We start from the raw sequence: 23,561 nt of genomic DNA on the forward strand, positions 1-23,561 counted from the left end.
CAGCTCTGCCCTGACAGCCCCATGGGAGCCCCTGCTTCCACCAGCCCTCACGGGGCTCTGGCATTCAGCCGGTTTTCATATGAGGAATTTGGTTGTACATTTTAAAAATTAGCAATACTTATATATTTATTTTTTAATACATACATTTTAAAGTGCTTTAAAAGATAAGTAGTTATCATGTGGTTAATAATTCATAGAAAAATTCAAATTAATCAGGGGACAATATTGCATCACAAGCCAATGATGCTGCTTTTCAAAATATTACTCAAGGAAAACTCAGTGATAGGGAGACCAAAGAAACATGGTAGGCTGACAGCAAGGTCAGGAATTGAAATAAAATAGTACAACACCCACTCCAATGCACATGCCTACTAGGTGTTATTTCTACTTCACCATGGTCAACTAGAAGAACTGACAGAAGAGTTAAAACTAATGAGAGTAAACCAAATAAACAAATAAAACCATTCCCAATTCTAATTCAAGAGGTTGCTCAGAAAGCCTTTGCATGAGTGATATCTCTATTCTAGAAATTTACCTTTACAATTTTCCTTTACGATCTGCTTTATTTTCAAAAAAAAAAATAATTGCCAGGTTTGATTTCACTGATGGTCTTGAAAATGCAGAATTCCTCCTCTAAACCAAATGGCATTAAACCACACACACCTAGACACCATGTCTACAGTATGAGTAGCACATGGAGCACAGAAACTGCCAAAATTCATCCTGTTTCCAAAACTATAAGAAAAAAAAAGAGGATTAGACATGTCTGGGAAAGTGCCCTCAAATGAAAAGGAAAAAAAAAAAATGAAGCCACTGTTTTAAGCAGTAGAAGTGTACTGAAGGTGAGTTTTATTTTATTTCATTAAAATATATTTTAAAAACATACTGTGTAAAAGAATTAGGATCCTCAATAATTTATTATTTACATTAACAAATTCTGTTTGACTGTTATTCTATAGATAGAAATGAAAAGTCTGCAGAAGGGAGTTGTATCAGTTTTTTAGGGACCAAGCAAGCCTCTTTTCCAAGAAACCCATCCAAAATGCATCCCTTCCCATTTCAATCCCTTCGAATTCAGATTTGCAAACAGTTTGCAAAAAGCTCAATGAAAGGTCATGTTGGCAAGTGTTGAGCACTCGTAGTGAGAGCAAGGACTTCGGAGTGCTCTGCTAGAGAAAGACTCTGAGGAGACTTTAACATCACACTGGTCAAGTGGCTGCAGAGTCCAATCCCACTCTTGCTCCCACTGTCCTATCTCTGCTGAAACCCATGGCATTACACGACCCCTCCAGGCAGATCTTGGAAAGCTAGACAGACTCCTTGAGACTGGTTGGCAGTGGAACAAGTGTTTTTCCTACCACTGTAGACACAATACAGCTTATCAGGCTTTTTCAGTCCAAATACAACATAAATCTTTTTGTCTTCCTTCCCAACCCTGGGAAGAAATATGCATAGGGAATTATTTCTCTGATGTAAACAACTGTAAGCACCATTCACATATGCTGGTCCACATTAAAAAAAAAAAAGTTGTATCAAAGTGCCTGCCATAGCCTTGACCCTTCTTAGCAGAGCAGCTCAGCTTTCCCATCAGCTTTCCAGAGCTCTGAAATTGTATGGGTACCCAAACATCATGCACAGTCCATTGCAATGCCAGCTGCTGCCTGCTTTACTATTCCAGGAAAGAGCAGTCACCCTTTCAGTGATTATATAAAAGCCCATGATTAAAAGAAGTAAAGCCATCAGCTCATGTGTTCTGTTTCCTGGAGGCACTCAATGGTATTTCTGACATCTCGTGTAAGGCACCAATCAACCAGTAGCTGAGCAAAAAGCGACCCACAAGACCTCCATTAAGCAACCGCAGAGGGAACTGACAAAGTTCAGCTGGTTTGCTTGTCTTCTTGCTTGCACATCATAAAAAGCGTGGTCACGCCATCTGGGGAAGTTTCTGCTGGTATCCTAAAAGAGGAAGCCTCAAATTGCACTGCAAGCTGAGGAGCACGGCTGACAGAGTACCACAGTACAAGTTTCTGATGGCTGCATCAGAGTGGCAGCTCCCACAGACACGGTAGAGATTTCCTTGAGCCCCAAGAGGCCTCTGCTGCTTTGCTTTCACAGAAAACGAGTTTGTTGTCAACAGCCAAGCAGTAACCTCCTTACAAGATGTCTCCATAATACACAACGGAGGACCACACTACAAAATCAGCTTTGTGGCGTACTTGCTGCAGCTTCTCTGCTGTTGGTCTTGTCTGCACAGCCTTATTCACAGAGTTGCAATGCCAGAGATAGCAGAGCCTATAGATGAAGAGGTTGGCTGGATGCTGGCTGACTGCATCCTTGAGCAGTCTCAGTCCAGAATGTCAGTCTCAAATGGAACCAGGTGGTAGTATGTCAAATTGGTGACATAAGCTGTTGGATCATCACTGTCTTCTAGCTCTGAGGTAAAGTCACTAACACTTTCGAACCTAAGGAGAAATGAAAGAAAAACAAACACCAAAAGGCATTAAGTCATTAATGTTCATTTAGAAAATCAAAGTCAAAGGAATTGGAAGAACAGTACTAAGGGAGAGGGAGAAGTATCTGGAGCTGATTCCATTCACACCTCCTCCTCCTCCCTCTTACACCCATGTGAATAAGAGTAAACCATACACCAATGAGAGCCATGGTACATGCAAGCAAATAATCTTGTTATCCCTGACTTTCAAAGCTACTGGTGAGGAAGGAAGGAAAGAAGCATCAAGTGAGCCTTGGAAGAGTGAATCATGCAGCTGAAGTCCACATCCTTCTATTTTTTTCCCCCAGCATGTGGCAACAACACGAAACGTCTCAGTTCTTATGCAAAAGTGGAAAGGGAACTGCCTTTGTTTCCCATCTGAATCTGGACTCTCACCGTTTTACTTCACAGGTACCTTCTTTGGGTCTGGCTTTTGTAAGAAGCCAAATGTCTAACGTGAGTAGGAAGATATGACTACAGTGTCCTTTTTCCAGAGCCTTGCTGTCCTCCCTGGGGCACAAAATTTAAATTTTGGCAAGCAGAGAAATCCCAAATATAAAGAGATTTCAAATTTAGTTTTATTTGTTTGGGTATTTTCCTTCCCACTTCCCAAATCCTGTGTTATAACCTGAACTTTTGCAAGGATTATCCACTGTCTCACACCTACTCTCAGCCAGAAGGCATTGACTTGCTAAAACCTACACCTTCCTCAATTATACACATTTCCATTCCAACGAGGCTTGAATTTCTGCAATAAGAAACATTATCTTCTTCCTTGATAGCCTAACAGTTAAAGGCAGTCACTGCAGGCCAAGGATTAAATTTCATCTGTTTTAGAAAGGGATTTGAAGAACTGTCAAGCTTCTTTTTCTCACACTGTCTTTAATATTTGGAAAGAACTTTCATTCACTTTGATAGAGTGAGAAATAAAATAAAATAGAAACTGGAAAACTGCACAAGATGGAAAAAGAAATCCTAACCTAGCTCTGACTATAGCATGTATTCTAACACCTTTTTAGGCTGGTCTACTTCAGCTCTCTGAATGGCAGATAAACAGAGGAGCTTTAAAAGAATTAATGTTTAAAACTGCATCTCACTAGCACACAAACTAGTTAGACTCTTACCTAAGAGTTGCTTAGGTAAGTGAAGCAAACTCACCCTAGAGGGTGACCTAAGAGTCAGGTATTTCAGAGGACCTGAAGAAGAGTGGTAGGATAAATAAACAGATATATCTCCCACTCCCATCTCTTCCTGAAACTTTATTTAGAAGCATCGTAAGGTATTGGATAGCCTGGTCTACACATCCTGCAATGTATGGCCATAGTTCTGTTTTTTCCATACTCCTGACTGGTCCTTCTCATCTCTCTTTTTTAACTATGAGAACCACAACATTTTTTTGAGCAGAAATTCGTAGATTTTCTCCTGCAGTGCTGTTGCTATGCTCTTTGCTTTAAATGAAATAGAAATGAGACTGAACTTTGAATGTTTATTACCCTCATTCCTCCATTTCCTCCAGGCTATTTGCTTCCCTGCATGTGTGGGAACATGTGCAGAAGGAAGTTGACTTGGTATCTTGCAAATACTTCACAGATCACGTTGTGCTATCTTATGCACTGCTAGTGATCCAGAAACAACAGATTATGAAATACCAGTGGGGCAGATAGAATGAAGAAAGCGTAAGAGGAGTCAAGAAGGCTACTCAGATTCTGCTCTCTTTCTCTTGTCAATAGTATAAAACTAGATTATTACAACTGAAAGGTCCCACAGATTTTTTGGTTCTTCAGAATCACTGATAGGTTACCACAACCAGAATGTGAGGTACAAAGCAGTGGCATTCAGATGCTGTGGTTAAGCAGAAAAGCTTTCCTTGCCACCAAAAAGGAAGTGTGCGCACAGAAGTCTGCAAAGCACCACTCTAGAGTGCTCATACAAAACCAAAGCCAATGAATCAGGACTGTTTACTACAGTTAGCAGTTTATAGGGCACTCAACAGTCAAAATACTTTTGTGCTGTTACCAACAGGTCTTTTTCTCAAAATAAACTCTGCAAGCTACTATGGACCTGTAGATTCCTAAATGCCCAAACTCCTGCCCGTGCTATTTTTTCCACAAAGTACCTTGACACACACACTGTCTTTCACAAGAGCCTATTTCTTGTGCTGTAAGACACACTTCTTTACCATTTTAACCTCTGTTAATGCATTAGAGGAAGAATGCCTGGAAAGCTGCCTCCCATGGGCAGGGATACCTTCCACTAGACCAGGTTACGCAGAGCCCCATCCAGTCTGGTCCTGAGTGCCTCCATGGATGGGGAGTCCACAAGCTGGGCAAACTGTTCCAGTGCCTCACCCTTACAGTAAAGAACTTTTTTCTAATATCTAATCTAAATCCACCCTCCTTCAGCTTAAGGCCATTTCGCCTTGTCTTATTACTATAGAAAATTTCTGCTTTTAAAAAAGAAAGTTCAATTTTTTACAAAACAGCTGTGCTACACTGGGGCCATTATCTCCTTGCTATTACCTCTCAACTATAAAATACAGCTACAGAATGAGAAAATTTAGGCCACCATATAAAACACACATTTGAAATTTACTAACTTCTTGCCTTTTGACTTCACATCCTTCGGGAAGTTAAAGCACAAATGCACAAAGTCAGGCTGTTACCCTAGATTTATTGCTTCCACCACAGTTTCTGGGAAACCATGCCCACAACATAGTTTTTATCATATTAGTATTTTCTGGCCTTAATAGTCTCTGACTTCAATGGGATGACATATAGATGATGGCAGTTTCTGATCTCAGGTCAGCAAGTTTTGCTTGGGCTGCAGCACATTTTTCAAAACAAAACTAATTTATAAGCATTTTTTAATCAAAATTTTTTAAATAATCAAAATAAGAAAGGAAAAGGCTTCCTTTGGTAATTTGCTCTTATTATTTGTCACTCTCAGTATTAAAGAGTGATCCACTGAGAAGTATATCAACTTTAATTTCCAGACAATGGCCTTACAGAATTACCTCTAGTGTGCCATTTCAGCCTCATTAATACAAGCTTATAAGCTTAAATGCTGTTAGCAAGGTCAAGGTTCAAAACACTAAGTGATAAGTTAATAAAAAGACTTCAAGAAGTGACACTGTAGCCAGAGATACACTCCAGCTTCTGAAAAAAATCTTGTCAAGCTCTAAATCTTGCTACAGACTGTCAATTACCACATTTCAAATGTGGCAAGACAGATCACTGCTTTCAAAGATAAAGGATCCATAAGGCTTTTAGTATTCTGTTTCCATCATTTTGACTGGTCTAATGAAAAAGCAGGTAATGTTTCTCATCAAAAATATTTAAATGCCTCACTACCTGAAGTTCATTTAAACAATCAATCACCTGCTATGACAGAAATCAGTGCAGATTTCCATCAATACCCATTAAGTCACTGACTTAAGACCTACATGAATCACAGAATTGTTAGGGTTGGCAGGTACCTCTGGATATCATCTAGGTCAACCCCTCTACCAAGGTGGGGTCACCGAGGGCAGGTGACACAGGAATGCATCTAGGTGGGTTTGGAATGTCTCTAGAGAGGGAGAATCCTCTACCTCCCTAGGCAGCTTGTTCCAGTGCTCTGCTCTCCTCAGTTTAAGTTCTTCATGTTGAGGCTGAACTTCTTGTGCTTTGGTTTATGGCTATAAAAGCCCTACTGGTTACAGAATACTGACCCCAGAATACCTCCATGCATTAGGAGCAGAATTTACCAATAAAACTCCAAATTCCCTTTTCCCTAATGAAATACACATGCTCCACCAAGTCCCAGCTGACCTTTGTTCAATTACGTTCGGCAGCGTCTTCCCCTCTGGGGATGGTATTTTGCATCCCAAACATCCTACTACTCTTCGTAGTAGGATATACCATCTGTAAGGATGTTTGTGTTTCCAGATTTGGGCTCAAAGAAGCTCTCATCACAGTCATGAGAGAAAGAAAAAACTCTATTCTCACCTGGCAGGATCCCTATGACAACCACAGTTCTTTTTTCATACAGAGGACTGAGCTCCTTGGCATCAATCATTCTGCCATTTTATCCCTTCTAACAAGAAATCGCTGTGAAGTGCTAGCAATCAGGTTCAGTAATCTTTAGCCAGTCAGAATGACAGCTGTACCAGTCTTGCTCTTAGACAGACAACAACATTTTGCTAGGGGGTAGGGAAAGCTACAGTTTACCCGAAGGTGACGGCACTGGTCATGCTCAAACCCCACTTACAAATGTTCTGCTGAATCTACATCCAGGTGCTTCTCTTTTCCATTAGGTATACTGTGGTCAATGACTATTGTTTCAGTGTTGGCTAAACAAAATCCATTTGATCGCATGATTTCTGTTGGGAGAAGAAAGAAAACAAGATGAAAAAAAAAAGCTGAAAACCAACTGCGTATGGTATGTAATTGACACGGCTATGAACTGAGACGCGTGCATGACACTGAAAATCTGCACATGAAAGCAGGAATGAAGAGTTGCTTTCGTAGCTTCTTACATCTGCAAACTGCCAGTGCTCAAGCAATTTTATTCACCTAATCAACTAGCACTACCAAAACACAGTTGTATTTTTCCTTGTCAGTCCCAGGCTTAAGCCAGTTAAGGAAAAATAAAAAGACGGAAAAAGGGAAATAAAAAGTGGCTTTCCAAGTTAATTCACCCACCAGTTTTAAGTCATGTAAAGCAATACCATGTTTTACACTGTCCTTAACCCTGCTTATTTTTCTCACTGTTTAAGAAGCCTCCAATACAGAATATCTAAAATTACACCTAATTCCACCAACTTACTACCATGGGGAGAATTTATAATTAGAATAGTATTTGATGTGAATGAGAAGTTAATCCACATCTGTGCTGTACGGAAAGTCAAACTAGGCAAGTCACAAGGATTTCTTTTGGCCACACAATCTTAGATTAAGCTAAAAACGTCAGAAAACAAATATACATCTTTTAAAAAATCAGCACTGACTTAAGTAGGATAACTCTCAATCTGCCTCAAGGTACAATGGCCCTGTGTTACAGCCTTTCATTCTGAGCACAACAAAAGGAAATTAGCCTGTGGCAGAAAATATGGTAGGCAGAAAACACACAAACAAATTTCAGCTATATATACAGTTCAAGTAATGAACAGGAGATGAGATAGGAGAAAGAAGGTAATTTTTTAACATTTACATGGTCCTAAGGTAAAGTCAGAACTCACTTCCATATTTTTCTTGAGAGTCATCTTCGACTTTCAGTCTGTATTTTACTGCAACCCACTTCAACAGAATATGTTTGGGGGTTGTGAAAACAGTGAGTCCCAGCAGAATCACACTTCACATTACTTATCTTGAGCAAACATTGTACTGCAGAATAAGATTTACACCATAAATTCAAATTCAGCTTTCATCTAAGAGTCTAAAAGGGCGGCCCCTTCTCTCTTTCCCAGCACCTACCACTGTGAGAAGGACCATGTGGGGGACAATTTGTTTTTTTCAGAGAATATACTTTTGCCTGCTTTTCTAAGACTGCAAGCCACGTAGAAAGCTGCTGCACTACGATTAACACAAATCCCAGTGTTTTCCTAGTGTCCTTGACACGACCTAAGAGTTACAGCATTTCACTGCTTTACACATTATCATTTACTGCCATCTACTGACAATGCTGCCAGACACTGAACCATTCCCAGCGTGCAACATACAGACGAGGTAAATACCAATTAACAGCAAACTTCCACCTATATTCTTACATTCTTAGCAGCAATCACTCCAATGATAAAACTAATAAACACAAGATACTTTTGGATAGCTACACGGGTAGGAGAATTTTCCTCTAATTAATTAGGTATGACAAACCCTGCTATTATTCAGATAACATGGTTTCCACAGCTCCTCTACATACAGGAGCTGTAGGAGGGCTCCCTTTGCTGCTAGCCTCTGTCCATCCAACAGGCACCCTTGCTCTGAATTTAGCTTCATCTTGACTGTCTTCTCTGTGTTGTATCCACCGTGTGCCATATTCAGTCACACACACACAGAGTACATGTGCCCTGAGGGGGTGCATGCCTTCCCAAGAGGTATATGAAACCCTTCCAAACAGCAAAAAGCTCAAACCAGAGAAATGCTTCAGTTTCTCACCTATGCAATTCCAAATACATTTATTCTTGATATTTGCTGTTTGCAACAACAGCAAGGTATTATTGACAGCAGCCACCCTCTGGAACATTTTTATAGCATTTAGTTTGGCTTTCCTTCACTTCATAATGGGCAGGATCTAGGACCCACTTTGCAGCTCTGGTCTCACAGAGTAGCAACATACTTCAGACAAAACCCATTAATACGCTCTCAAGGGTCAGTCCTGAGAACACGACCTGACGTTCAGGAGCCAAGAGAGTAACCGTGGTCAGCCTTTGGAAAAACATACACATGAGGAATTTTATGTCAGGTTTCTACATCAATTCAAGGCATCATCCAAACCTCCCTAGCCACAAGTGGGGAGCGAGATAAGCATGTTGGCTCCCATTTCTTGCTCCCAGAAAGCCAGACTTGTGTCACCCCACTTTGCAGTATATCCCTGGGGGTGCTCTTTACAATCCCTGAGCTGCCCCACAGCCTGGGCTTGGGTGGCTCAGCGAGAAGGCACGAGACCAAACTGGCTGGCAAGACCACACTTCTCACTGAGTCTCTGTATTGCACACTATTCTTCTAAAGAGTTATTAATGGGCTTTCAAACCATCTTCCATTTAATTAAAAAGATATTTATTTAACAGAGGACTAATTCACTTAGAACCAGAGCTAAGGATCAATTACAAATAGTTTACCCTGTGTATAAGAACAACCTTGAAGGCACACTGTTTACACCTTTTAGCATGTTGACTGGCCATTAACAGAAACATCATTAGCACCAAAGAAAACTGATATCAGTTTCTTGCTAAATGGTTTATGTGTTTTGGAGGACTATGTAGTATTTCACTTCAACTAGCTCTCCGAATAAGTTCTTCTTGTGACACACACCCAGCAGCTGACATTAGGCACAAACAAAATGTTTCAGTATGGAAATACAAAACCAGGCACACCAGAAGTTCACAAACCTTTTAACAATGGTCAGTAGCAGACGAAGGGGGAAAAGGTTAAAAGAATAGGCAAGGATAGAGTAATACTGCTCTCCACAATCCCCACTAGCAATCTGTGGTTTAGGAACTTCCTGTGTCTCCACCTGTGACAGGTTTCAATGTACTTTTCCTCCACTTGCTTGTCTAATTCCTTTTTGAAGTCACTTATGCTTTCAGTTCCACCATATCCTATGACAATGAGTTGCACTCATCAACTATGTTCTGTATGAAAACAAAACAATATTATAACCTTTCTTTTGTTTGCTTAAAGCCTGTTGTCTGTCAATGATATTGGATAACCTATAGCTCTTGTTTCAAGAGAAGTACAGGGTACTGACCTCCTTCTATTCACAGCTCTGTAGATTTCCATCACACCCCCACTCTCGCCTCTTCTCATAGGTGAAGTGTTTTTCTTTATTTAACCTCTTTCTTAGAGAAGCTGTTCAACAGCTTGAGTCCTTGCCCTTTATTTGTGTAATTTTAAATTCTATTATATCCTTTCTGAGATGGAGAGACCAAAATTGTGCACAGTGTTTTCAAGATGGGGTTGTGTTCCTCTCCTCTGTTTTTGCCTCCTTTCCTAATAATATCCAATATTCTCACTGCTGGCTTTGTTCATCACTTGGCACTAAGCTTACATTTTCATAACTGTATCAATAGCCTCAAAATCTTCTTTTTAAGTGGTAAAAGCACTATCATAAGTGACAATATGCAGTAAGGACTGCATTTTCCTCACATCCACTTATTTGCATTCATCAGCCTCCGTTTCACCTGCCACTCTATCACCTGAACACGTTGCATAGTATCTCAAGGCTAATTATATGTTCTATATCATAAAGCAGACTACTGAGAACTATCTTTTGAATTGCTGATAGAGAAAGAATAAGGGGAACAGCAAATAAAGTAATTTTTATTCTGTAATTCTTGTGTCAACTGCAGGAAGCTAACAACTCTTACCTGATATTTTAACTGGACTTTGAAAATTTGGCTGAATTTTATGGACATTGTCATTTTTCAGAACTTGGTCCAAAGGAGATCTCTCAAAGAATGTGAGGACAACTTCAGACCTTGAATACTTAAAAAGAGAAAGAAAAATAACAGATATAATTTTTTACCAGTGGTTTGCTTTATTCCCCTTCTCCCTCTCCACTCCTTTGTAGTATGACAGAAAGACTTATTACAGGCAACAGCTTGGAGGCATCGTACACAGTTCTGGCCCTCAGCATTTCTCCAAGATCCTCAATAAATTGCTGTTTCTTTCAGAGTTTGGCAAAGCCCACCACTTTCTAATCTGCATGAGAGTGCACGTCACCATAAGGAGGATTCAAACTGGGCTAAACTGGAATTTGGCTTGCTCACCTTCCAGGGCATGTTTATAATAGTCTTCAGAAGCTTTTCCACTTCATTAAGTCTGGCTTCTATATCATGGGCTTCTTTTATTGTGATGAGCCCTAGAAACAAGGCAAATAGATCATAAGCATAGACAAAAGCACACTTACACACATTTCAGCAGCCAAAAGCAGCCACTCATGATGTGAATAACCTCAAATATGCCTCCCAGAAATGTCTTTTAAACCAACTGATCATAAAGAGTGCACCTCAAGCTGAGGTGGGTGTAGTTACGAGCAGAGTTGCAAGCCTGACACAAACTCAGCTGTTTGTGTTCATATTTAGGAATTGCAAGACAAGCAGAAGTAGAACCACCTACTCCCTCACCCACAGTTTTGCTACACAGCATTCCCAGCAATGATAATCAAACAGCCTGTTTTCTGCTTCCAAGAACCATTATTCATCCTTTTTCTTCCTGTCAATAAAAAGCAAAAGAAAACCCAAGAAAACAAAAAAAAATACAACCCACAGATAAGAGGAAAATAATAAACACAAGCTAAACAAAAGGCTTTGAGGGCAGTTTTGTATTTCTCTGACTGTAAGCCCCAGTGAGTGCCCCAAGGAAAATTTCTCAGTATCATGTTCTTCAAGTACAAGACCACTGTTTGGATTTCTTTTTTTTTCATATAATCACTGAATTACCACAGTGCTGCTGAAAGAAATAAAATGGGAATTTTACTGTCCAGTGTCCAGAATGATGGATTACAATGCAATTTTGAATTGCTCAGTATGGTGATCTTCAACTGTAATACTCTATTTTGTATGTATAACCTGCAGGACATCTGTAACTTCCCCCTCCTCTAGCAGACTGAGAGAAACATAGCACAGGTTTCTCATGTACAGGGAATTCGAGGAGAACTAAACCCCAAAATCTCACATTCCTCTAGCAGCCCTTTTATTTCTGATATTTGCAACATACTTTTTCTAACTCAAGCATCATTTAGCCTCTACATTTGTGCATCTTTTCCAAGGAGTACGACACACACATGAAAATGAAATACCTGAGAGAAATTATAAAATTTAACAAGCCACACCAAACAAACAAACAAAAAAACCAACAAAAAGCTGGAGCAGGAAAAGACCCAACAAATCAAAACCATAAAACCATCAAAACTGCAAATCTGCAAAGCAGTCTGTGAGAAAGTACTTCAATATACTAAAACTGTGTTAAACTAAGTACATCTCTATCTCCCTATTTAAAAGACAAATGTACATGAAGAACCATAAATATGCACAGCGTGGGAACATCCACAGTTTCAGTCTGCATCAGTCTGTGTTGTTTGCTACCAACGAGATGTGATACCATACAAACTTTCCAGACAAAAGTGTGACTTTGAAGCTGTCAGCTCTCCTCCAGTTACAGCTCTAAATAAAACAGAGATTGTTTCCAAAGCAACTGGGTTTACTTGATGGTTGACCCACAAAAGTAGCCTGTTTGTATAAGCCCTTCTATTGCTCAAGTCCTTCATTTTGCCTGTTTTTTTCAGCATCACTATCACTTCACCCCAGTACAACTCACCGCCCCTTCTAATAGCAGAGCAATGTATACCTGCAGGCATATAAGGAAGGCAGCTTGTGTTTTGCTTTGAATGGTTACACTACAGTCGAGTAGCTTTGCATGAAAATTCTCTGAAAGGCTGAAAATGAGAAAAAACTCATCTGCATGGGTCCACAGACTGCATATTAGCTGGGTTGTGCTTCACATTACAGACCTGAATTGCAGACCAGCTCAGCTTCCTAACTACTGGGTGTGACCAGGCCTGAGTGGATCTGCTTCGCCCCTCCACAAATATGTTCCCATCCCACATCTGAATGACGTTCAAACCTTTCAATACAAGTGGTTTCATCTTCCCTTTAAAAAAAAAAAAGAAAAAAAGAAAAGCTGCCAATGGCCCCATGGCTCAGACACCCACCTATGGATGTTAGAAACATGCTGCTGCCCTGCTGTAGCCCACATCACAGAAAACAGGGCCAGCCACCCTGGTGCCAGCTACTGTGGGGTGCCTCCACTTCACCTGCTGGTCATGATCCACTCTGCACAAATATTGATATAGTTAGAGCAGAGACTACCCGGCTGTGCCTCCCACCTTGCAGGTGAACATCTCATCATTGACCCACACAGGATTTGGCATTCAACTGCTCTGTGTCAAATCTGCCCTCGATCTTGGACCCTTTCCCAGATAAGCATTTACTGTTGAAATAAGCATTTTACCAAGAAAAGGGATACTTTCAAATAAATGAAGATATTCGGATTGGGAGGGGGAGAAAAAGAAAAAAAAACCCAAACCAAAAAAACACCTTGCCAACAACTCTGAGCATTCATCCTGTGAGGAAAACCAGCCAAGCGGTTAGGCCTTTCTCTCATTAGTAATCAGGGAAAGCATCTGCAGCTCCACACGGCCTTTTTATGCTTCACCAAGAAGTCAGACAAGGCTGTCAGCCTGTTGCACTGTCACAGATCATCCCGTGGGAGGTTTCACAGCTTCTTGCATTCACCAGGAATTTCCAGCCCTGGTATATTTCCTCCTTCCAGTTCTTGGAATGACACCAGCCATGCAAACCCACACTCCAACTTGGAAACTGGCACAGACAACTTGTAACATCTGACACGATAAAACCACTTCTTACTGAAGCTTTTAGTAATATCAAAACCAAAAAGCAGACAGCGTAGGAAGGAGAGTAAGTGATACATCTGCCTGGACAGCTTCCTATATATGTGCTTAATGATTGCAGACGAACAGCTTTGGGGTATACAGCTGCTGACCTTAAATGAATTCCCCATGTAGGGAATTCAGTTTGGCCAGGCTAAAGCCTTCCTTTTCATACATCTACAGCCCAAACACACAGAAACCACTTGCCTGGCTATATATATATGTTGAAACCCATAATTTCTTCTGCAATTGCCAAAAAGTTTGTAAGGCTGTCATTTATCTTAATTCTGCAAGTCTCTGTTTTTAAGAGTTAACAGATGCTTTTGTGGTTTTCAGTTAGTCATAGCCAATGATCCCATGGCCCAAGACACTGCTCCCAATCCCACACCCATGCAAACCAGAGTGAGGCACTGGCTGCCCAAGCAGCCAGGAGGAGTGCAGATCCCAGTCCCTCCATTCAGTCCCTTTCAGCACTCACTAACTGGCTGCTGTCATCAACCACGGCACCTACGTGCATGAGGAACACCCTGGTTTTGCAAGTTAAAGTCTGTGGTGTCGACACTGGTTTAAGGTGCTCTCACCCTCCCCTGCACCTCATTTCCTCTCCCACACCACAACACAGGGCCTTCTCTGCTTTGCCAGCACAATTAGGTGAGCAGCAGGGAATACCTCAGACCGCTCTTGTCAAAGGCTACACCTCAGGAAACCCCAGACTTCACAGAAAAAGCAAGAGACTGCAGGCTAGGATGCCCCATTCGAGCTCCTTTCTCACCCAGGAATCAGGATTTGTGTAGAGAAGGGTCACAGAACCGCACCCAAGTTTCTTCACTTTGTGGGGGCTTCTCTCCTGCCTGTCTTCTTTCTCCTGTTTGGAAGATTTGATGAGGCAGAAAGAAAGGAAAAAAAAAAAAAAAAAGCCAGAGACTGATGTAGGATCTCCAGACTCTGGAAATGCCTGAACAAACAGACACACACATGCCAGCTGACTCTGCAGACAGAGCCCAGCACTCCCATCATTCATTAACCCTGATACAAATGCACCACAAGCTGGATGCATCTGGAGTGCGTGGGACCCACTGACCGCATATGAAGCACCCATACAGCAGCTATAACATGCCCCAAGGCTGTTGTCTCTGCCCACAGACCATAAATATGTGTCTAGCCTATATTTCCATCTGGGGCTTTTACAACCCAAGAGCCCTTATTCCACTTGCTATAAAATAAAAATAAGATACTGGTAAAGCAAACAGTATCCTGGAACCAGTTGTGTTTTCTCCACTTGTTCAGTCATGCAACAGAACTGAGCTCAGAGCTGGGAAATTTGTTAGTGAGGTCATGGTGAAAGGCTGTTCTCATGCCTTTTTCTCTGCCTTGGCCCTTGTCTGACTGCTAATGGAAAACATGCACAAACTCCTCCCAGGAAAACTTTGCTCTCTGTCTTGTTACCCATACCGTGCTTGGACAATTAGCTATTATTTCAAGTGATTTAAATGCTATAAACATCTATGTTTACAGGGCTTGAGGTAAACTGGAGTCCCTCTGGCTCCTTTTTTTACCACAAACCCTATTGCCAAATACCACAAACTTCTAAGATTCCTTCACCCTGCATACAGGGGAGCCCACACGCTGGGTGCCGGGAGGGACGACACAGGCATACCACCTAACCCAGGGTGGCAATCACCTGCTGTGTGCACGGCCCCCATAGTCAGTGACCTCATTCAATCCCTTTGACATCATCTCTGCCACTTTCCAGACCAAAAGCCCCAGGCAGAGTCCTCAAGACTCTGTGAAAAGGATTTGGTTGCCATTTGAGACCAAGTGTAGGTAGCAACTTTACACAGAGCAACACGTGTCTGGAAAAGCACAGTACAAACAGCACCACAGGCCTGCAGCATCCTTCCTGCTCTGGGACCCTGGTGCCGGAGCAGCTGCAGGAGGCTGGGGGAGCAGGCCAGCAGCTGTGTACCTGGTATGCTGGCTTAAGGCATGGGAGAGGGGCCCAGAGCTGCAAACAGGCAGGAAACGAGCTCAGCAGCAGAGGAGAACAAACTGAGAGCCAACCTCTGAGGTAAACACAGAAGCCTTGGTAGTGCTGTCCTATTACTGCCATGTGAGCCACCAAATCTGCAATGAATGACATTCTGAAAACCATAGATAATGCATCCCATGCTTCTACTGCAGGAAGCAGGACAGGAATTGCAGCATGTGCTTCATGGCTCATAATGAAATCATAGAGCAGTCCTGATGGTCAGCATTGACAAAGAGCACGTTGTCTCAAATATCCTATAGTGCCTTCCGAGGAAGAGTAAGCTCATGCCTAACTCCCGTATGTCTCCAATGTCATCTTTCAATGATGATACACAGAAGTTTGTTTTTTCTGGAGATGTGTTGCTATATACAAGTCGCTATGTATGCATGATCTCAAACTGTGGGCAAACCCTATTTCTCCAATTTAAAGGACTACACTTCATGTTTGTGGCCAGGACAGGAACAAAAAATATCCAAGAGATACCCTACTTTCTCAAAATCAGTTCAATACATATGGGAGGCTGAGCAAGAGCAGAAGCCAAGGTGTACTTTCTGAAGATGTGTGCAAGGTGGAATGCAGATACTCCTAAATGCTCTATATTTTAGTAAGTACATGAAGATAAGTATTATACTGAGCCCCTCTCATCTAGATTCAGATCTTGAGTCCATCCTTCTCTCTTTGCACAAACCCGCAAGCAGCAGTTAGGAACTTTAAATCTTTAGGGAACACACGTAAGCTGTCTTGCACGGGAGACTGCTGTTCTGCTCTCTCTCCTGACCAGACTATTGCTTCAACAGGAGATATGCCCTTTTTTCCCAGTTACAGTATTCATTAACACTGTAGTCCTCAATATTTTTTATCCTTTTCCCTTATTCCTCCTTTCCCTCATATATGTACTAACCCATGTGTGCACACACAATCCAGGATGGAGTAATAGGATGAAAGTTCCAGCCGCGACAGAAGAGATACAAAATCACAAATAATGTTCAATAATGTTCAGTAAAAGAGTCTGATTTGATTCATCCAAAGAAGGGTCAAATCCAAAGTCAGATTAGGTTGCTAGGGACCAGGTACAGTTGACTTCTGAACAGACCCACAGACAGATATTCCACAGAAACATGCAGGAACTGAAGCTGCTCAGCTGGCACATGGATCAAGGCTGAAAGGTGGCAACTCAGCCCAATGTTTTCTGCTACTGTGCTCCTTTGTACTGCTTCCCATTTCCTCCCTCTGCTAAACTGGGCTCTTCTCAATACCATTTCAGCTGTCACTTCTCCCTGCTTCATGGCCATGATCCATTGCTCCTCCCAGCAGCTGCCCAAGTAGCATCCCTCCTCCCTGCAAACATGTGTTCCCTCAACCTCGCCACCTGGGAACTATGGCATTAGCCACCTCAGACTGGATTCTGAAAAGGGTAAAACTCCCACTAACAGCTGACTCCTCTCTGATGAAGGAGAAAAGGATGAAAGGTTGTTGGAAGGGCAAAAGAATACTCAGGGGTATGTAAAGGCAGGAAATTAAAAAAAAAATCAGCATATGGGAAAGCTTGTTTCACACATTCTTCAGAAACTCTGCAGAAATAACACCACAGGAATCCCTTACATCCAAAGACTTGATAAGATCCAGAGAACGACAGATAATTACAGGCAATTAGGGATAACAGGTCTTCAATTAGTAGAGACCAGGACTGTCAATTTTCTGTTCTCTGCCTGTTATTTATGCTGTCTTCTGCAGCATCTGATTCTCATCACAAGGGACAGGAGCTAGCTACAGCACTGGCCTGACTTAAGTCTGGCAGCTCTAGCAACTCCTCTTTGATGCCTCTTGCCTACAACACCCCTCTCTGGGACAGACACACTTACCCCTTTCCTTTGTGGGTAAATTCATTCATCTCATGACAACAGTCACTACAGTCTCTAAAGTCTTTACAAAGGGTTTGCTATCTATGCAATATTACTGACAAGATATATCTTGGTGGCATTACTCAGGGAGCAGCTAAAAGTATACAGTGGAGTTGAAAAGAGGGGTGTATGGAGATGGACTTTTCACGTGTATCACATATTGCACTGCCCTTCTTACCTTCTTAAACTTGATGTTGAGGAACAAAATTTTTTTAAAGAGGTATCAATGCACAAAGTGCATGTAAGTCACGCCATACTTTACAAGCATATTGAAGATACCAAGATAAATCTGTTTGATGCAGAAAGAGAAATTCAAAACACTGCCCACACCTAGCTCTAACACAGGTCACTTCTTCTTTTGCAGTTCATATAAAGCAGATGTAGGATAGGGAAAAGTCCTATCCAAATAGCTGTCTGACTGAAATCCCCCAGAACAGAAGTTGTCACCATGACCTCCTGAGGACCCTAGCACACTCAAATACTTCTGCAAAGCACGGAGGCAAGTTAAAAGCTGAGAAATCCAGACCCTTGAGATGATGGGTTTTCCACACATTGTATTATTAATGATGGGATCTCCCAGGATCTCTGGAGGGGAGATGGCACCTCTCGGTGGCAGAACTCAGCTGACAGGCTTTCCCCAGAGAGCTCCCTGTCTTGATGCCTGATGAACCACAAAAAAGAAAAAGATGTAAAGGGAGAATGAGATAAAATGAATAAAGCAGTCAAAGCATGATGAAAAATGCGAGCTCCTGCAATCATTTTTACCGCTGATTTCTTATCAGGTGAGAACTGTCATGAAAAACACAACTCATTTCCATTCCTTTCCACCAAAATCTTCCCCCACACATTGCCTTCGTTCACCACAAAAAAGCAACTTGTGTCTAGCTTTATAACAACACAGCCAGCTTCATTTATCTCCATCATTACCAATGAACCATGAAATTCAGCTAATAAAAAAACAAACCCAGAAGCCACAAACTTAATTTTGGTTACACATTTCTGCTAGAGCCTGATAACCAAGAGCTGCATCCTTTGTCTGCCAGACAGAAGCTCTGAGCAAGCTCCACTAATGAACTGTTGACAATGTCAACAATGAAAAGAGCACAATAGATGCAGTGTATTTATCTGTATTGTCACAGCACCGGAACAGCTGCTGTCTGTGGAAACCACTATGCTCCTTCTGTAGAACTCCCTCTTCTCATAAATCACACTCCCAGATGGTCTTGTAAACAACAACAACAACAATGCTATAATGCAGCATATAGAAAACTAAGTTATGTATGCGACATTTGCAAGCAAATACAATGTTCCTGGGCTGGCTCTTCAGGAACTGCCTTCTGCTTTGTGCACGTCCAGCAGCAGCCCTGCAGGAGCTCACCATGTGCTTCCTGGTGCACAGCCACTTGGACAGGACACAGAAAACAGCTGATCATCTGCTTCCCACATGAGGCAACCACACCAGAGGCAGGCACAAGGCTCAGAGATCAGCACTAGTCATCTGTGAGGGACTGCTCAGGGTCTGCTGCAGGTTAAGTGACTACCTCTATGCGATGGGGCAAGTTAAAGGTGTAAAATTTCTATAGGAAATCTCTACCATTACCGGAAAGCTTCTATGGATGGACAAAAGTCGAGCACCAGCAAGGCAGAAGGCAACAGAAAAGTTCTGGAGAGCCACAGATAACTATGGATGGCAGCAAGCCAGTGAGGGAAACCTGGAGGCAAAGAAAAGGAACAGAAAGCAGTTCAGGGAAAGCAACTTGGAGGAGCAGAGAGGAAATAGTAGAAAGGAGAGCAAGGGGAAAAAAGGCCACAACAGAGCAGAACGAGTCAGAGGAGGCATGGAAAGGAGGAAAATGAGCACTTTGGGAAGAGAGGCCCGTCTAGTATTAAAATAAACCTGTCAGAGAATTTTTGATTTGGCAGCTCAGAGTATCAGAGCAGAACTAGGTGCTACACATAGGTGCAATACAAACAGTGACATTGAAAGAGCATCTGAGCCTCTGTTGTGATGACAAGGGCAACAAACAAGTTCAGAGGAGGATTGTCAGAAACCACTCTGCCACTCCATGGGCAAAAAAAATCCCAACTTCAAGGGAAGGATTGATTCTGGGTTGATTCCAAGGGTTGATTCTGCCCACACTGAAGTCAAGGCAAGAGAGGTGCCTGACTGCACTGAAGCTGGATCATCTTAGATGAGAACCCCTCACAAGCAGTATTTACAGAAAATAGGAGGGGGAAAAAAAAAGAGTACTTTTTCAGGTTTAGACCTCACTTTTGGTTTCTATTGGGTCTGTTGTAACTATTTCTAAATCATCAATTTTAAGTCAGCTTCTAAGTCCATAGCTCTGCCTTTCTCATACAAACTGATTTAAATACAAAAGTTGTTTACTTTGCATATAGAAACAGACAGTTTAGTAACATTAGGCTGTGTTCACTGCAAGAGTGAACTAGCCTGTGTTTTTCTGTGATCCTCTTTTCTACATTTGCCTAGAGCAAGGGACAGGCATATTTCAAAGACGAATAAAGTACTAGCAAGTTATAGGTAACATCATAGTGAATCATATTTAGTCACCCTGCAGGTATGCACATAAATAACCTTGTTTACCAGCTTACTAGTGAGATGCCTTGTGTTTTTGAATGTCCTTGGCCTTTAGCATCATAGTACACTCCAGATGCAGAAAGTGCACTTTGCCACGTGCTCTTATTAGTTATCAAAGACAAGACCAGATTGTGTGAATGCCAGACTCCCCGCTGGGACCTCCCCTCTTCTCATATCAAAGAAAGGGTAAGATGAACTGCCACTGCAGAAAACTATACCTCCCATCCTCTCCTCGGCAATTTCAAAGCACTCAGCAGCTCCAACGAGTACAGAGGGGGAGAGCATTGTGGAAGTCAGTCCAAAAGGATGAGGGGTGAAGAAAGGAATGGAGAGGATGGTTCGCTGTTGCTGAGCAAGAAAAGGAGCACACTTGTGCTCAGTCTGAGCAACTCTTTCTAATATTGCTGACTTTTTTTAAAAAAAAAACCCTCTTAAAGAGTTAATAACATCAAATAGCTCCAGCTTTCACTCCTCAACCATATCCCTTAAATGTAACATACTGCAGCTTCACTGAGCTGTAGGATAATGCTAGTCCTTTTAATGCTCCTTAGGCAAATCTGTAGGGACTGTGGAGGCCTTCAATGCAATGCAAATTTGGTTTGCAACACTTCACCACTTCCTTCCTCCAGATAAAAGGCACAGCTGATATTCACCTTCTTTCAGAAAGCCCAAGATAAATACACACACATATACAAACTCACATACATATGCATATGTATGTATACAAAAATACACACAAATGTATATGACTAAATGCTAATACACACAAGAGTGGGCTTTTGTCAGGTGTTTCTGTTGCATTAAGTGTACTGAGCTTCACTGTAGGCAGAAGGATGTCTGCTTTTAAACAGGACATTAAGAAACTATGCTTACCCCACGAATTTTGTAAAGATCGGACATGCCCCATGCAATCTCTTCTTACCTCCAAAGCTTTGCATCAGTGTCACTAAGTTAAATGAGATTTTTATGTTTCAACTTTGTCAAGTTACACAAGGCTGTGGCCAGTCAATTTAAAATGTTGGTATGACAAAGTGTTCTCTAGGCAGAGAAGCACACTCTGCAAAATAATTTTTGTTAGAGCAGGAGGAGCATAATTTTAAACAGAGTATTACTGAAATTGTGACGCATGCTGTGACTGCTTAGAAACTACTCCTGATTTTTATTCTAACTCTGTTGCAAAGTTAACCCCAACCCCTCAATAAGCTGAATAGATCATTTGTTTATATTGGGTTTTGATTTTTCAAATCCTGGGCTGATGCTTTGCTCATTCCCAATTCTACTAAAGTCAGTATGTCTCTTCCTGAGAGAAAGGTAAGTCAGGGTTGCTGGCTCTAGGTCTTAGGGAGGGATTGAGCAATGCAGTCTGAGGATGGTTAATCTTTCCCAGTTGTTCATGCACTAATGGTGTATGCTACCTGGGACTGTCAAGTAAAGCCAGTGCAAGGGACTGTAATCCCATCTGGCTGGAACTGCACAAATAATGCCTCAGAGAGATGTGAAAATAGTTTTAATATTTTGCAAAAGCTGCAGCAGGCCTTGAGACATGAGAGAAACCACGCTCACTTGAGAGAGGCACTGAAGAATGAAAATGGCTCTAGGACAAGTAGTGGCTCCTGTGCACAATGGGAGGGGCAGGAGGCCAGGGCCAGCAAGGATTTGCGGCCAGACCCAGCACACACCACAGCCCAGCTGCCAAGCTGCTCTTCAGAGCCCCATAAAGCCAACAAGAAGGACTACTGGCACCCTGGGAGGCCCAATTTTAGCCACAGTGACCCTGGCAGGTGTTGTGCCCTGCAGGCCAGAGGCAGACTTGCTCCAGACCCACCCAGCATTCTCAAAAGCCAGGGCCCAGGTGCCATATACACTTGAAGGCCGTGTTACTTAGAATTTACAGGCATTCAGCGCTACTAAAAATCACATTCTGAGTACTTTATGTAGGGCACACAAAAAGAGTAGTAAGTTTTCACAATACTTTAGATCCGTGGTCAGCAACCTAATAGCATAAGACACTGTATGTGCCAGGCACACATCAGAGCTGAGAGGTGGAGGTCTGGGAGCCGCAGGACCCCCTATTCCCAGCCTGCACCCAAGCGGGGGCAGACAGCCCTCCTCCGGCACCCAGCCCCCGCAAGGACTTCCCACCCCGCACGCCGGAGTGGGCAGCAAGGGGATGCGGGGCTTGCAGCTCCCCGGCTGCCTTGCGCCCGTTCCCGCCGTCTGCAGAGGGCACTCAGGGCCTGCGAGTGGCGGCGGAGCTCCCGGGGCCGGCGGGGCCGAGCTGCCACCTCCCGGCAGCGGGAACGGGAAAGCCCAGCGCCGGGGAACACACGCCGGGAAGCGGGCTGCGGCTCCCGAGATCGAAAGAAGCTAAGGAGAGGTAAAGGTACAAGCACTTTTATGTGAGGCACATAAAAACCCCCACCCTACTCCACCACCAGGGGTTAGGGATCTGGCAAGACAACGGAAAAAGACCTGTCTCACTTTAAACACCCGTCAGAAAACATCCTTGGGGAGTCAGTCCGGGAGAGACAATCCCCACTCGCAGGGAACAGGGCCCGCTGTCGCACAGGGAGGGCAAAGAAATTAAGTTCAGTAGGAGCGGTGGAGACCCAGCCCCAAGAATGGGAAACCGCAGACCCTCTGCAAGGGGGTCACACTAGCAAGGCGAGAGGCGAAGAGAGATCTAGGGAAAATTTCCCCATCCTCTCAGAGAGGAAAACATGCACAGAATATCGGCTCCTCCCCGTTCCTCTTCAATCAAATCATCTACGTGGTAGCTCAACAACTGGGGAGACTGGAAGTGCTACGCATACATCCATTTTTAGATGACCGGATGCTCCGCACCACTCTACACACTTGAAATATGTTAGAGCAAAACGTGTAGCTCTATCTAAAAAATACCTCAATCGTTAAACAAATTAAAACCAAGCCCCAAGACAGCTTAACGGGTACATCCTGCTTCTGCACAGAGAGACCTGAGCATGGGAAACATCCCCCGACTTGGGTTAATCCACTTCAGAAACTGGAAGGGAACACTCTAACCGCTGGTGCAATTCCCATTTTGCAGAAGTTATGCGAGGAATTATGCCAGCTCCCAGACTCGCTCCGTCCACTGGCAAGCGTCACAGCCTCTTTTTTTTTTTGCCCTCTCCTTGTGGCAAACAACATACCAAGATACAGAGATTTTTCAGCTACGCCCCTTCTCCCGCCAGCCACCCCCCAGCCCTTCCTCGGGGAGACCAGAGGCACCGGAGAGGGGTAGTGCGAACGGGGACCCCTTTGCTCCCACAGCCCAGCAAAGCCTGGAGCCGCGCAGCGGGAGACAGAGACTGGGGTCTTCCTTCTGCTGGATCCCCCGGCTGCGGGGTAGCCCGTATATTAAAAAAAAAAAAA

General features: G+C 42.8%; 1 protein-coding gene across 1 annotated transcript; it reads right to left on the bottom strand.

Moving 5' to 3' along the window:
- Positions 1-1,937: 1,937 nt before the first annotated feature.
- Positions 1,938-16,960, bottom strand: PXDC1 (PX domain containing 1). The gene is made up of 5 exons (XM_029961402.1): positions 16,925-16,960; positions 10,959-11,093; positions 10,557-10,674; positions 6,740-6,851; positions 1,938-2,462 (listed from the first exon to the last, which is right to left on the bottom strand). The coding sequence occupies exons 1-5, from the start codon at positions 16,958-16,960 to the stop codon at positions 2,345-2,347; spliced, it is 519 nt and encodes a 172-aa protein (XP_029817262.1). The 3' UTR covers positions 1,938-2,344.
- Positions 16,961-23,561: the final 6,601 nt, after the last annotated feature.

Source organism: Manacus vitellinus, unplaced genomic scaffold, assembly GCF_001715985.3.
Source record: "Manacus vitellinus isolate BGI_N305 unplaced genomic scaffold, ASM171598v3 scaffold_33_pilon, whole genome shotgun sequence".
Classification (NCBI taxonomy): Eukaryota; Metazoa; Chordata; class Aves; order Passeriformes; family Pipridae; genus Manacus; species Manacus vitellinus.